Source organism: Antechinus flavipes, chromosome 1 (assembly GCF_016432865.1).
Source record: "Antechinus flavipes isolate AdamAnt ecotype Samford, QLD, Australia chromosome 1, AdamAnt_v2, whole genome shotgun sequence".
Classification (NCBI taxonomy): domain Eukaryota; kingdom Metazoa; phylum Chordata; class Mammalia; order Dasyuromorphia; family Dasyuridae; genus Antechinus; species Antechinus flavipes.
The window spans coordinates 497,015,638-497,031,989 of NC_067398.1; the positions used below are offsets into that span (position 1 = coordinate 497,015,638).

Here is a 16,352-nt window from a genome sequence, read left to right on the forward strand (position 1 = left end):
CCCACAACTGAGGATATATAAATGTATTTATAACTTCAATTTGAGAGTAGAATGTAAAATTATCTTCTGCTGGGAACTTAAAAAAATAAAAAGCGAAAACATGTAACAAATAATATTGATTATAACAAAAGTAATTCTTAACTTAAAAGATAACTTTTGCTTATAAAATATCAATAGCTTAGAACTTCCCTCACAATACTATTCACCACAGAGTGAAATTCAGGGGAAAAGAATACATTTTAAATATTCTAAAGTTTTAGTTTCAGATATATTAAACATAACTCATTTCACTTCTAGGTCCCAAAAAGAGGAAAATTATAATGAGTATTGAAAATCTTCCATATAAGAGATGAAAACACATTTTTAGGCTAGAAAAAAAGAATGATTAGAACATGATAAGTTAGTTAAGTCAGAATTTAAACTACATTTATGAAGTCTTTTTTGCAGCTCAACTATTTTACATTTGAAACTATTGTACTAATACTAAGAAGTAGACCTAAGAATACTGAAATCTTAATTGATGACATATTCAATAGACAACTCTTTGCCACATTTGTGTTTATTAAAAACCGATATCATAAACAAAACCTGTACAAAAAAATATCCTGACTTTTGTGGTATTGCATAACAGTATTCATGGAAGAAGTTATCGTCTGGGACCCCCTCTTCCTCTGCCACGGCCACGTCCTCGTCCTCTACCCCGACCTCGGCCTCTTCCTGCAACTAAGCAAATAAGAGAACAACAAAGTTAATTTTTCTCATGCTTTAAAAGTTACCTGAAGTAACTAAAACAATCTATTCTAATAAGTTAAGCTAAGGAAAAAACTTTTATAATCAATTTCCACTTCAACAGAAAGATGTTGTGTGGAAGCCATCATGTCACTATACATTCTTCTTTCTTAGTTCTTGCATTTGTAAATCAAGGGGCCTGAAACTGTTTTTGAATTTTGGTCTTTTTGACTTGAGGGCTGATGCTCTATCCCTTGTGCTATCTAGTTGTCACCCAAGAAAGTTATTCTAAAAAGGTGTGTGGTTTTTTTTTTTAAGTTATTTAACTCCAAAGATTTCCCCAATTCTATGGTAACAGAATTTTAAAAATTTGTCTCTGATGAAACACTAACTTTCACAAGCGTTCAAAAGAAATGTAGGTCATTACGGCATTTTAATGACGAAGAAACTAAAAGTGAAAGCTTATTTGCCGCAAATTACAAAATTAAAAAGAATTCTGATTACTAAATAAACTTGAGCTAATACTTTTCCCTTAAAATTGACTATCCAACTTCAACCTTTCCCAATACAATACCCTACAATTCCTTGCTTTTCTCCAAATGCAATATTTATTCATCCTATACCTAGTGTCTTCAAATTTCCATAAAACTTGTAATTAAGTCTTTTAAAATATTTAAGCTCTACAGTGTCACATTTTCACTGCTTAGCAGGGAAAGCCAATTTAAGTGATGATAACATTTGAATATATTTTTAGAGTAGTCCAATCTTTTTGTTTTCATAATCAACATAAGAAAAATAATAAAAAGTTTATTAGTATGCACAGTTTGCATATTCCAGCTCTGGCACAGCAGTTTCAAATGCACAACTTTTTCAGTTAAAACATTAAGGGAGAAATTCATTGAGAAATTAAAAAAATATATACACTACATCCAGTCATAGGTAACAAGACTATATCTGTAAAAGATTTTTAAATAACCAACATGATACACATACAAACAGTTTATAGAGAGGAGTTATAGGAAGTGAGGATAGAAAAACAGAATAGATCATTATTCTGGAGAGCCTAAAATGCAGAATTTTATCATTACTTAAAGGTCTAATAAGATTTACAAATAAAGATGAAGACAGAACAAAAGTAGAAATTGAAATCTAGAAATGTGAATTAAGAATATTCTCTAAGCCAAATATTTTCTCAGACAAGCAGATGACAATAATGATTTATAAAATTCTATTTTGACATATATAATAGTTGTTATATAATATAAGTGTCAACCTGACCATTTCTATATGCTAAGGAGAGGAATTTTAAATGTATAATCCTATTGGTTTTCAGAAATTTGTACAAAAATGTGTTAAAACTGTAACTTTAAAAAGCAATAATTAAGTTTTATAATTCTAAAACAAGAGTCTCTCAAGCTTTACCAACTTACCAGCTTCCCTTTTCTTAGATTTCACCTTTGGTTCAACGTCCACAAGTAAAGTATCCAGAGGTAAGCTGTCTGGGAGGATGAAGTACCGAATGTTATTTCCTCGTATGCTCAGTGTTTCCAATTGTACAGGCTCTCTGTTCTTAAGGGTCATTTTCACAGCTTTAAGATGTGTATTCATACTGACATCCACACCTGAGGGAAAAAAATTAAAATGATCAAGTATGGCAAAAATGTTACTGGTTTTTTAATTAAAATTTTATTTTCAAGACATATACATAGATAATTTAAGACATTCACCTTTGCAAAAACTGTATTTCAAATTTTTTCTCTTCTTTTACCCCTACTCCCATCCCTAGACAGCAAATAATCCAATATATGTTAACTATGTGCAATTCTTCTAAACATATTTCCACATTTATCATGCTGCACAAGAAAAATCAGATCAAAAAAGAAAAAAGTAAGAAAGAAAACAAAATGCAAGCAACTAACAACAAAAAGATGAAAATACTATGTTGTGATCCACACTCAGGTCCCATAGTCCTCTCTCTGGGTGGAGATGGTTCTCTCTCTTTGGAACTGATCTGAATCATTTCATTGTTGAAAAGAGCCACAGTTGATCATCACATAATCTTGTTATGGCTGTGTATAATGTATAATGTTCTCTTGGTTCTGCTCATTTTACTTAGCAACAGTTCATGTAAATCTCTCCAGGCCTTTCTGATATCATCTTATTGATCGTTTCTTATAGAAAAATAATATTCCATAATATTCATATAGCATAACTATATGAATAGATTAAAAAAAAAACCTGGAAATACTTTTTATCAACTCATGCAAAAAAAAAAAAAAAAAGAGAGAGAGAACCAGCACAATGTACACAGTTATAGCAATATTGTAATAATCAACTACTTAGCTATTCTGACAAAGGCAATGATCCAAGACAATTCCAAAAAATCCATGGTGAAAATGCTATCTACCTCCAATGAGAAAACTGATGAACTATGAATGCACATAGCCAAAGAGATTAAAAAAAAAGGGAAAAGGACATACTTGTACAAATATATTTAAATAGCAACTCTGATAGCAAAAAATTAGAAATTGTGGAGAATAGCCATTAATTGGAAAATGGTGGAACAAGTTGTGGTATGATTATGACGGAATACTATTGTGCTATAAGAAATGATGAAAATATGAAAAGATGCTCTAAATCATTATCAATCAGAGAAATGCAAATTAAGCAACTCTGAAATCCGACTACACACTTCTCAGATTGGCTAAGATGACAGGAAAAGATAATGACGAATGTTGAGAGGGGATATGGGAAAACTGGGACACTAATACATTGTTGGTGGAATTTGTGAAGCAATCCAGCCATTCTGGAGAGCAATTTAACTATGCCAAGAGTTACTGAGCTGTCCATACCCTTTGATACAGCAGTATTTCTATCGGATCTATATTCCAAAGAGACCTTAAAGGAGGGAAAGCAACCCACATGTGCAAAAATGTTTGTAGCAGCCCTTTTTATAGTATCAAGAAATTGGAAACTGAGTGGATGACCATCAGCTGGAGAATGACTGAATAAGTTATGGCATATGAATGTTATGGAATATTATTGTTCTGTAAGAAATGATCAGCAGGATGATTTCAGAGAGGACTGGAGAGACTTACATGAACTGATACTAAGTGAAGTGAGTAGAACCAAGAGATCATTGTACACAAGAATATTATACAATGATAAATTCTGATGGACATGGTTCTCGTCAACAATGACATGATTTACCCGGTTCCAATGGTCTTATGATAGAGAGCCATCTGCAGCCAGAGAGAAGACTGTAGGAACTGAGTGTGGTTCACAACATAGCATTTTCACTTTTTTTGTTGTTTGCTTGCATTTTATTTTCTCTTTTTTTTTTCTGCAGCAAGATAATCACATAAATATGTATGCTTATTGGATTTAATATATTTTTTTAAAATGATGAAAAGAACCCAAAGCCCCTGTTGCTCTATGACCATTAGGTCAACTGTGCATTTCCTGGTGTTTGTGAGATGGGCCCTTCCAGATTCCCTCTGGCCTATTGGGTTTTACCACTTGCCCTGCTGACTCCTGGGCATTGCTTTTTGATCTGATGATACAAACCAAGGACCCTTGGGCATGTTCACTTGCTCTGAAGTTGTATCTTTTTCTATGTTGTCTTCTTCAGGTACAACATAAGCTCCTTTAGGGCAGGGACTCTCAAATTTCCATTTGTAACCCTACTAATTAGTATAGTGCTTGGCTCTCAATAAAATGTTCCCCCCCCCCTTAAAAAAAAAAAAAAAAAGATGATGAATAGGATTATTTCAGAAAAACCTGGAAATACTTTTATCAACTCATGCAAAGAAAAGTGAGCAGAACCAGTACAATATACAGTTATAGCAATATTGTAATGATCAACTACTTAGTTATTTTGACAAAGGCAGTGATTTAAGACAATTCCAAAAAATCCATGATGAACATGGTATCCCCCTTCAGTGAGAAAACTAATTAACTCTGAATGCACACTGGATAATCTTTTTTTTTAATTATAATTTTTTATTGACAGAACATATGCATAGGTGATTTTTTACAACATTATCCTTTGTACTCACTTCTGTTCTGACTTTTCCCTTCCCTCCCTCCACACCCTCTCCTAGATGGCAGACAATCTTATACATGTTAAATATGTTACAGTATATCTTAGATACAATATATGTGTGCAGAACTGTACAGTTCTCTTATTGTACAAGAAGAATTGGATTCAGAAAGTAAAAATAACCTGGGAAGAAAAAGAAAAGTGCAAATAGTCCACATTCATTTCCCAGTGTTCCTTCTCTGGGTGTAGCTGATTTTGTTCATCACTGATCAATTGGAACTGAATTAGATTTTCTCTTTGTTGAAGATATCCACTTCCATCAGAATATATCCTCATATAGTATTATTGTTCAATGTATAATGATTTCCTGGTTCTGCTCATTTCACTCAGCATCAGTTCATGTAAGTCTCTCCAAGCCTCTCTGTATTCATTCTGTTGGTCATGTTTTACAGAACAATAATATTCCATAACATTCGTATACCACAATTTGCCCAACCATTCTCCAAATGATGGGCATCCATTCATTTTCCAGTTTCTAGCCACTACAAACAGGGCTGCCACAAACATTTTGGCACATACAGGTCCCTTTCCCTTCTTTAAAATCTCTTTGGGATATAAGCCCAGAAGTAACACTGCTGGATCAAAGGGTATGCACAGTTTGATAACCTTTTGGGCATAATTCCAGATTGCTCTCCAGAATGGTTGGATTCATTCACAACTCCACCAACAATGCATCAGTGTCCCAGTTTCCCCCACATCCCTTCCAACATGAATACTTTTTAAATCTTATTTTTATTATTTTACTTTGTGTTTTGCTTGCCTTCTCCAAGAGAAAGGAAGGGAAGAAGGAAGGAAGTGAATTTAGAACTCAAGTTTAAAAAATTACTTAAAAATTTTTATATGGTTTGGATATATTTAATAAATAAAATACATTAATATAAACAAATAAAATAAATAAAAATAATTTTAAAACAATACACTATACTGGAGTCTTGTTTAGAATACTAGAGCTAGAATACAGAATCAGATTCTATAAGAAAGAACCCTACTGAGAGTTTCTATCATAACTTTAAATAGGAAACTCTTTTAGAAGGGTAACAGATGGCCCTGCTTCATATCATAATCGATTTCTTTTAAACCAAACAATGCTGTCAGGAAATTATAGATATGTAGTACAATAGAAAAAAGGCTGGTCCTCAAAAAATTTGATGGATCTGAGTTCAAAATCTGATCTTGCCAACTTCTCTGAATCTCATATTTAAATGAAAAGGATGGACTAGATATCTGTTAAGGATCTTTCCAGGAATATCATTATTTGTTCAATCATTTTTCAATTATAATTGACTCTGTGACTCCATTTGGGGTTTTCCTGGGGGAGATACTAGAGTGGTTTGCCATTTCCTTCTCCAACTCATTTGACAGATGAGGAAATTGAGGAAAACAGGGCTCAGTGACATGCCCAAGATCACATGGCTAAAGTGTCTGAGGTCAGATGTGAATTCGGAAAGATGAGTCTTCTAGACTCCAGGCCTGGCCCCCTTTTAATATTGTACAATGTAGCCCAAGTCTTATAACCCACAGTATTCCTTAATATCTTTTTTTAAATACATACATTCACAACTTAAAATAGAATGTTTATTTTTCTCTAATGACTCTAGAACCAGAGGATTTGAGGTCAAATATGCATTGAAATCCATTTATATGAGTTGTCTCTTCCTTGAAAGGAACTCCTTGAAAGCTGACTTACTGGTCTATCTATGTACCCTGAATTAAGCACAGCATTTGGCACACAGGAAGTATTTAGCAACTGTTTTTTAATTTTCTTAATCCCATCTCTGACCCTTATTAGTGACCTCAATAAAGTCATTTATCCTCCAAAGGCCTAGCATAAAATTAAGTTGCACTAAATGATCTCTTTTACCTATACATATTTAATTATCATCCACTTAACTGAAATGACTATTAATAACAAAAGGAATATCCCCTTTTGCAAGTGCACTAGATTATTCCTTTACAAAGTACATTTTAGTCTAGCATTTCAGAAAAGCTCTTCATCTGCTTAAACGTTCTTACCTGTGATTGTTCCATGCACTTGCGTTCCATTCTTCAATTCAATGGTTACAGTTTCATGACTCAATTTCATCAAAAATCTGCAATTAAAATAAGTAGAACCATTAATTTCCATTTTCATTAATTATATGAATCTATTGACCATCAATTGGAGAATGGCTGAATAAATTGTGGTATATGAATATTATGGAATATTACTGTTCGTTAAGAAACGAGCAACAGGATGATTTCAGAAAGGTCTGGAGAGACTTACAGAAACTGATGCTGAGTGAAACGAGCAGAGCCAGGAGATCATTACATATTTCAACAACAATACTATATGATGATCAATTCTGATGGACCTGGCCATCTTCAGCAATGAGATGAACCAAATCAGTTCCAATGGAGCAGTAATGAACCAAACCAGATACGCCCAGCAAAAAACCTCTGGGATATGACTAAGAACCATTACATTGAATTCCCAATCCCTATATTTTTGCCTGCCTGCATTTTGGATTTCCTTTACAGGCTAATTGTACAATATTTCAGAGTCCAATTCTTTTTGTACAGCAAAATAATGGTTTGGTCATGTATACTTATTGTGTATCTAATTAATACTTTAATATATTTAACATCTACTGGTCATCCTGCCATCTAGGAGAAGGGGTAGGGGGAAGGAGAGGAAAAATTAGAACAAAAGGTTTGGCAATTGTCAATGCTGTAAAATTACCCATACATATAACTTGTAAATAAAAAGCTATTAAAAATTTAAAAAAGAAAAAAACAACAATAAAAAAAATTATATGAATATATATAAGTAACAGTCTGTTAATTATCTTTAATAAAAACTTAGGAAGCCCTACATTGTTCAAAAGCTTGATTAATGAATAATAATAATAAAAAATAACCAATGAATATCTGCCAAGAGCTGTGTGAAGTGCTGGGACCACTATAAAATGCTAACGCCATTCCTGCTCTCAAGGAGGTCACATTTTAATAAGGGGAGACAACATAGAGAGGAAATTTCAAATCCAAAAAATAGGAAAAAGCCAGTGATCCTTAGGGAGCAGAAAGTAATGCACCTTTCTTAATGTGATCTTCATAGATTAAACCATATCTATTTCTAATGCTAAATTCTTTCAAAGTGATAAAAGTTGGTGGTAATAATGTTGTCTTTGCACAATATCACCCACAAAAACACAGCACTTGGGGTTCCTTGTAGCAAGATATCCCATGCTGATCCCACAATAGAGCTCCCCAACTACAATACATTTGATGAGCATATGTCTCTCCCTTAATATTATTAATATTAATTTAATTACTCTTAAATTGTTTCATATTAATAATTTAAGCATCCAACACATTTACTTCTGTTATATTTTTCAATGAATTTTATGTAATTTTGAAAGGAGATATGATACTTTGATGAAGAAGCACTGTTAAAAAATTGAATCGCATGCATTTCTAAAGTCATTAAACAGTAAGCACAAGGAGATCTTGTCATTTTTTGCATCTTTTCAATAAATCCCGTGATGGTAAAAATTATTATGAAATAATGCTTATAAAATACGACTGGTTTCCTTCAAATGCCTATAGTCCAAAATATGATCTACATTGAATACAAAACCTTGCCTTCTCAAGGGGAGGGGAAGAGGAAGAAGGGAGAGAATTTGGAATTCAAAATTTTGAAAAATATAATGCTGCAAACTGTTTTTAGATGTGATTGAAAAAACATGTTAAAAATATAGTTCTTTGGCAGCACAAAAAGTTGCCATACTTATTCAATAAGTCAACAAATATTTATTAAATGCCTACTATCTAGCAATATGCTAAGTACTGGAAATTTAAAGAAAGGAAAAAGCCAGTCCCTGTTCTCAAGGAATTGAAAGTTTAATTGGAGAAACAACATGAAATCTATGTATAAAGAAGATAGGATAGTACAGACAGGATAAAATTAGCATTAATAGGAATCAGGAAAAACTTCTCACAAAAGGTTAGATTTGATTTGGGACCTGAAAGAAGTCAGAGAAATGAGAATGAGAAATCTTGGCATGAGGAATAATAGCCAACAGTGAATATAACATAGCACTGAATCAAGATACAAGTATCTTGTTTAAGGAGCAGAAAGATGATCATTGTCACTGATCAAAGGTGATCATTGTCACTGATCAGGTCAAAAGGCATATATATATGTAGAGAGAGAGAGAGAGAGAGAGAGAGAGAGAGTTTGGGAATTTCTGGGACATAATTCCAAAATATGTTTAATGGCTGGCCTAGCTAACAGCTCCAAACATCTACAGCATTTTCCCTTTTTACCAATTTTATTAATCTAAGTAGTGTGTTAGAACCTCTGAATTGCTTTAATTATTATTATTTTTTAAATCAGTCACTATTATTAAAAAGCTCACAGTTTAATGGGAAAAACAACTATGTACAAACAAGATATAGACAAAATAATTTAGAGATGACCTTAGCTGAAGGGAAGACAATAGCATTTAAGGGGGACCAAGAAAAGTTTCTTACAAAAGGTAGAATTTTAGCTGGGACCTGAAAGAAGCCAAGAAAGTCAGGAATCAGAGATGAGGAGGGTAAGAATTCTGGATATGGGGGAGGGGGAAGGAGAGGGAGAGAATTAGTAAAAATATGCAGTCAAGAAAAAAGTGTATTGTAGGAGCAGTAGCAAATAGGTCAGTATCACTGCTTTTCAGAAAATAGTTAAAACTGAACAGACCTGAAAGCAATAATTAAAGAACATAAAGTCCATGCTGAATAAAATACTTGCTGTAAATTTATATAAAGATAGGAGACACAGGTATAAATGCATCATTGCAGGATCATGCATAAGATCACTAATTAACTAGAACCCTACAAAAACAAGATATACCAATTTAACACTTAAAAAGTCTACAAAGTTATTTTTATCTCATTTGAACCTCACAAAACCCTGAGATTATTATTATAGGGTTGATTATTATTCTCATTTTATAGCTCAAATAACTTGCCCATGGTCACACTAATAAATGTCAGAGACAGGATCCTAACCCAAATTTTCTTGATTCCAAGTGTGTCTTCTACTCATGCCATAATGCTTCTTGTGGAGTTAGTCCAGCAGTAGATAGATGTACATTATAATAGATAAATGATAAACAGTCTGAGTAAGATCAAGATTAATAAGAGGTTGGATCACATTTATAAAATTATAATGTTTCAATAATCTCAAGCTGCTCCCTGCCACCAAAGCAAACCTTAGCAGCAATTTCTCCAGTAATGCTATTTTGTCTGTTCTCAGAAGAATCAAAATGGTGAGTGACTTATAAGGAAATGAAAATAAACATGTTAGGCTTAAATGGACTTTAGTTTGAAAAAACCAAAGTGTAAGAAGAATAAAAGACATTATCCCAAATATGATGAGAGGAAGAATGATGTAGCAGAAAGGACACTGTTAAACTTCATATTTACTGGCTATGAACTGAGTCAAATCAGTTATCTCTCAATGACTTTATTTCCTTTTCTGTAAAATAAGGGGATTAGAAGTTGGGACTCAAGAAATCTGTTAAGATCCCTTGAATTTCTAAATCTAAAATCCATGTATAATCTAAAAAGTGGTAGCCATATAAATAAGAGCAAGGAATAATTAGTATAGTGAAAAGCATCGAGACATAGAAGATTTCCAAAGTACAACATAGTTCTATGAAGAATTTATAAAAGAACAGGAATAATAATTTCACAGAAAGTGAGAAGGTAATGTATGGGTAGAGGTTCATATCTATTTTACTATGGGAAATTTTATTGTTTAGTCATTTCAGTAGTGTCCAACTCTTCATGACCCCATTTGGGATTTTTTTGGCAAAGATACTGAAGTGGCTTGCCATTTCCTTCTATAGCTCATTTTACTGATGAGGAAACAGATTTAAGGGTTAAGTGACTTGTCCAGGAGCACACAGTTAGTTGTCTGAAACCAGATTTGAGCTTAGGAAGATGAGTCCTCCTGATTCCAAGTTCAGTAAATGTGTGAAAATACATAACTACTATATGAAAATCTGTTGGGATATATGTAGATATCAAAACAATGCGAAATTACAAACAGTAGGATTTGTCCTTGTTAATGAAGGAGACTAGTGATATAAATAATAAAACACCCCACCTCATTTATCCAAATGGCAACCTCAACTATTTAGAACAAAGGCAAAGATCAAGAAATGACAAAATGCCTCTAAACTAATACTGATCTTACAGAGCCCATATTCTTTACTCTTAAGCCCTATATTCTACTTCAAACGGTCTCTGAAGAAACCTGGGTTCAAAAACCAAAGTCTTAGTTCTTCAGAGGTAAAAGAACAAAATATCCTTTCCAGTTCTAAATCTTTGATCCTTTGAATTACAAGAATGGTTATCTGGTTTCTAAGATGATAGCCAAACAAAAGTAACATAAATATATGCCTTAAGAAAATAGGTTGCAAGACTCACTGAAAACATTAACATACTACAAGGAGAGAGACGGAGAGAGACAGAATTATAAAAATAAACAGAAACCTTAAAAACAAGTTTAGTCCACAGGACAAATACACATTAACCTACCTCCCACTGTCTCCTATGTTTTCTAGCATTATAAAATCAAATAGATTAATGTCACATTTACCTGGCATATTTCGGTGATGAATAATCAAAGAAACATCAAATTACATGCAGAAAAATAAAAAGGTAAAAAAAGTATGTAATATATTTTAAAAATCCAAATTGGGAAAAAAAAGTATGTTTAATGTCATTACTTCAAAATTTAATTTACAGTCAGGTCCTGATTACTATACACTATATCTAAAAGATTCACCTTTACACAGAAAGGATGACTTAATTTGTTTCCTCCCTATTTATTCATATGTATCAGACAGTACAAAAGGAAAACTAAGTTATGCTTAAGAAGAAAAGACTAATTGTTTTTGCAAAGCTCCTTTAATAACCCCAAGCTTCCAAGGAAAGCAAAGGTCCATTTTTCTTAATATCAAAATTATACTGGTGTTTCTATATACTCTGATTCTCTGTTCATCAATGTCAGACTTAGCAATCACATGGGACAGAAATTTATGAAGAATTTAAAATCAGTGTTACAAAGGGGAATAGAGATGTATTGTGAGTATAAACAGGTAACAACAGAAAACCAAGGAGGGATTCCTAAGAACAGGAGTGAAAAGATGGGGATAATGATAGGGAATAAGACAGGAAGTGAAGATGGACTGGTCACATGGTGAATGACAGCATGACAAAAAGACAACTCAGAGTACTCCACTGACAACTTTCTGAAGTGAGAAAAAAATTTAGTGAGATCTCTGGCCTGATGGCTGGATATGGTGACAGATTTATAGAAGAACAGTGAGGAGAGGTACAAAATATGAACAGGAATGGATGGCTGTAATCTGTGGAGATGAAGAGAACAATCTAATTCAAAGAAACTAAAGATCAATTGGATATTCCACATAATTACAAATTCCAAACAACCTTTTTTACTTTGTTTACTTTTTGGCTGACTAAAAAAAAAAAAATCTATAAATTTATAACTGGAAAGAACATTAGAGGAAATTCAGTCCAATTTCTGTGTTTTGCACATGAATGAATGGATGTTGAGAATTTAAATGATTGGTCAAAGCCAGGCAGGCAATGATTAAGTGGATGAGCCAAGATTGTCTGAATTCTTTAAATCCAAAAGAGTGCGATTACCTCTCTTACAGAAGGAATGTTTTATCATTTTTGTCTGGATACAAGTTGGCTCCACCAGCATAAAATAAACTCTCTGAGGGGAAGCCTGCTTGATTTTTTTTTGGTGGGGTATGGTAGCCCCTAATGCCTAGTTTATACAACTAGTAATTATATATTGTTGATGAAAAATTTGGGGGTTAAGCAGAAAAAGTAATTTAAGCATACTTCATTTTGCAAGAGATCACTGAATTTACATTTGTTATTTGGGTGAGATTGAGTAGTTATTAAAAGTCATATTCCAAAACGTTTTCACATTCTGATTCTTAAGTTCTCATTTCTCTACACAAAGAAAATTTAATAGCAATACTCGGAGGACTAGCAAAAAGGAATTTTTAGATTTGGGACTTTTTCAAAATATTTTATTCATTGTTCAGTTACTCCTTTGAATGAAATTCCCTTAATGCACAACCCCCTGAATTGAATCCCATCTTCTTCCTTCTTCCCTTCCTCTTATTTTAAAACTCAAATTAGTCTCTGTATTTCTCAGAGACAAGTTAAGTTAAAAGTCTAAAGATGAAAGAAAATTCCCTTTAAGATTATTCTCAATCAAAGTAATCTAAATCTGAGAGAGTCAGTTAACTGTAAATTTATGGTCCACTTTTTATTTCCAAACAGTGTAGAGGTGGAATTTGTAAACTTGGATTAAGACCTGGAGTCTGTGTAATACACTATTAACTCTCCATTTACGCTTGGAATAGTATGGTTGGCTTATATTAAAAAGTTGAGTTTGAATGACTCCTCCAAACTAACTTAGAACCACTTATGGTAAAATTTAATCCTTTAGTTTATGCGATTCTCTATAAAGTTGACTAGCGGAAATGTTCAATTGAGGAGAAACAATTTAAAAGATAGAGGAAAAACTGAATTGTATAACGGTTTTCAAATAATCAAGAGTGGATGCATAGCGCTGTCATTCTATAAAGTGGGTCCATTATGTAAGGTCCCACATTTAGGGAGCTGCTCAGATGCCACAATCTTCAGACGATCCCATTTCAATCGTTAATCGATGGAAAAATAGAAAAACAAAGCGGCCCCCGTTCATATCTCACAGGGTCTCCCCGTTTCTCGCACCCAAGGATTCCCAGGGGGAAGGCTAAGAAGGTACGGGGCTGGCATCTTAGAACCCAGTTGCAAACCCCGGCTTTCAGCAGATCATTTAGCGCTCCTGGGCCTCGGTTTTCCTAACTGTAAAATGGCAAAGGGAAGGGGTCCCCTAGCTTCGAAGTCCTTTAGAACTCTAATTCTACGATTCCACCACGTGAAACCGGTCAGAAGGTTTGGAAATAGTCAAGTTAAGAGGAGCCTGGCCAGATCAGAGGGCCCGGGAAGGGAGAAAAATGCGCCGTCACGTCTCGCGAGAGCTTAAAAGAAAACGGTCAGACCCACGAGTCCCCTATAGATAACGGCCGCCGCTTGCTTTCCTTCCCTTTCTCCCCACCCCGCTCTGAAGGCGCTCGTTTGTGAGGCACGAACAACTGCGCGAGGTATTGAGCGGGTGGAAGTACTGGCCAACGGGCGGGGAGGGGCCGCCGTTGTCCGGGCCTATCTCGCGCCCGCACGCGATTTTGGCGCCTCTTCCGACACTAGCCACACCGCGCCTGGTGACAAACCTTCAACCCAAACTCTGCGGCGGCGGCCAGCGCTTTAGCAGTTTCCTCACCTCACGAGCTTCATCCTTCACGGTGCCGTCAACCTTTCGGTCCAATAGGCCGCAAACCCACGACCACTACGGCGGTAACACGGGCTGAAGGAATGAATGGCCGGAAGTACTTCCACCAGGGCTACCGGAAGTAGAATACTCTACTGGAGGAAAACTCGAGACTGCTAGAGGCGGATGGAGTGGGTATACTTCCAGGCACACGGGGTTGCTGCAGCTCCCCCTAGAGAGCGGAGGTGGGAAGGGCGCCCACAGGATAGAAGACCTTAGAAAAGTTTCTCTTAACAGGGTGTTACTTTTACAACTTGAGGAAGCAAATAGCTTCTGTTTAGCAAAAACAGCAGGTTATTGGCCTTAGCACCTTCTTTCATAGAGTGCTTAAAACTAAAGTTTACTTAAGTTGAGAAAAACACAAGTGCCCTCTGCAATTAATTTTAAAGAAGGAATCACATTTAGTGGAATTTCTGAACTGTGCCTGGTATTGTTTATGTGTCCATATTTGAGTGTGTGTATATACACAAAGAAGGGCAGCTAGGTACGTCAGTGAATAGAGTGCTGAGTCTAGACTCAGAAGACATCTTCCGGAGTTCAATTCCAACTTCAGACATTTTTTGTGTGATTCTGGACAAGTCACTTGCCTCCTGTTTGCCTCAATTTCCTCATCTGTAAAATGAGCTGGAGAAGAAAAGGGCAAACCATACCATGTCTTTGCCAAGAAAAGCCTAAAAGAGGTCGTAAAGAGTTGGATACAATTGAAAACAACTAAATATACACGAAAATCTTTTTTTTCCCCCAAATGAGCCATTTTAATAAAAATTGATATGTCCCCAGGTAAGAAGCGTTTCCAAAAAGCAGTTAGAAAACAGTTCAGAAAGACTGAGGACAGCACCCACATTATTCATAATGGAAATCAAGAGGTCAAGGTTAACAAATCAGGCCAAATAGCCTTTGAAAAGATTGTATACATTGATTAGGCTAAATTCAAAACAATGATCCTATCTGATGGAAGGATCTAATTTGCCCCAAAGCAGAATGCTTTGGAAATTGCCAACAAAATTGGAATAATACAATTAAGTCCAAAGAGTCCACATACAATAAAGTTTTCCAATATTTAAAAAAAGAGTGGTAGCCATCTAAATTAAAGAAGCAAGTCTAAAAAATAGAAGAAATCAATGGTTTATGAAGGATAAACAAGGGACCACCTAGTTGCCCTCTATTATGGTCCTGGAGTCAGAAGTCTTAATTTCCTCAGTTCAAAATCTGTTCTCAGACACTTAGCTATATGGTTCTGGGCAAGTTATTTAACCCTTTTTTCCTGAGTTCCCTCATTTGTAGAATAAGCTGGACAAGAAAATGTCAACTATTCATAATATTAGCCAGAAAACTCCAAGTAGGGTCACAAAGAGTTAGATAGAAGTGAAAAATGACTGAAACAAGTATGAAAAAATAGAGATTAGTCATTGAAAACAGAATTCCTAACAAGTCTGTATTGTGTGATATTATACAGTATGTCAAACTTAAATCAAGCATTTATGAAATTCAGTCACTGTTGGGCCCTGGAAGCAAGAGGTAGAAACGAAATCAGAGAAAGATTTCATGAAGAGTTGATTTTTGAAAGAAGCAAACACTTGGGGTTCTGTTTTAAGGAATGAAGTTATCTCCCTTTTTTTCAGAATTTTTACCCAGAAAGCTATGTATTGTGTACAAACTACACAAATCACACATATCAGTGGAGCCTAAGTTAATGAAATTTCACCAGTTCCCTATGAAGATGTAGACAAATGTAGGGAATGTGGAGATAGGTAATGAAGAGAGCTGCAAAAAAGTATCCAAGGTGTTAAAAAGGAAGCAGGTTGTTAAAGTAAGTAGATAAGGGGGGCGGGGAGGGGGAGAAGGGGGAAGGGAAAAGAGAGGAGAGGGTGAGAAGGCAAGAATATAAAGTAAGACTGTGGAAAGAGCAACATTTGAGCAGATCATTAAAGCATAGTCAGGCATTAAGCAAGCTAAAAAAGGAAACATTCTAAAGAAAGGAAATTATGAGGAAAAGTTAAAAGGAAGAAAAATTCAGCATATTAGTGAATCAAGCATATTAATAAAACAGCTAAGTACCGCAGATTCAAAGGA

At 34.6% G+C, this 16,352-nt stretch overlaps 1 protein-coding gene across 1 annotated transcript; it reads right to left on the reverse strand.

Moving 5' to 3' along the window:
- Positions 1 to 541: 541 nt before the first annotated feature.
- On the reverse strand, positions 542 to 14,348 carry SNRPD1 (small nuclear ribonucleoprotein D1 polypeptide). The gene is made up of 4 exons (XM_051970355.1): positions 14,232 to 14,348; positions 6,845 to 6,921; positions 2,160 to 2,351; positions 542 to 723 (listed from the first exon to the last, which is right to left on the reverse strand). The coding sequence occupies exons 1-4, from the start codon at positions 14,243 to 14,245 to the stop codon at positions 647 to 649; spliced, it is 360 nt and encodes a 119-aa protein (XP_051826315.1). The 5' UTR covers positions 14,246 to 14,348; the 3' UTR covers positions 542 to 646.
- Positions 14,349 to 16,352: the final 2,004 nt, after the last annotated feature.

Bases quoted from the DNA above. Each gene is read 5' to 3' on its own strand.
- SNRPD1 (XM_051970355.1), bottom strand. The intron at 2,352-6,844 runs GTAAGAACGTTT...TTTTTCCCTCAG, and splicing joins AGTGCATGGAACAATCACAG to GTGTGGATGTCAGTATGAAT. The intron at 724-2,159 runs GTAAGTTGGTAA...TTATTTGCTTAG, and splicing joins ATCTAAGAAAAGGGAAGCTG to TTGCAGGAAGAGGCCGAGGT.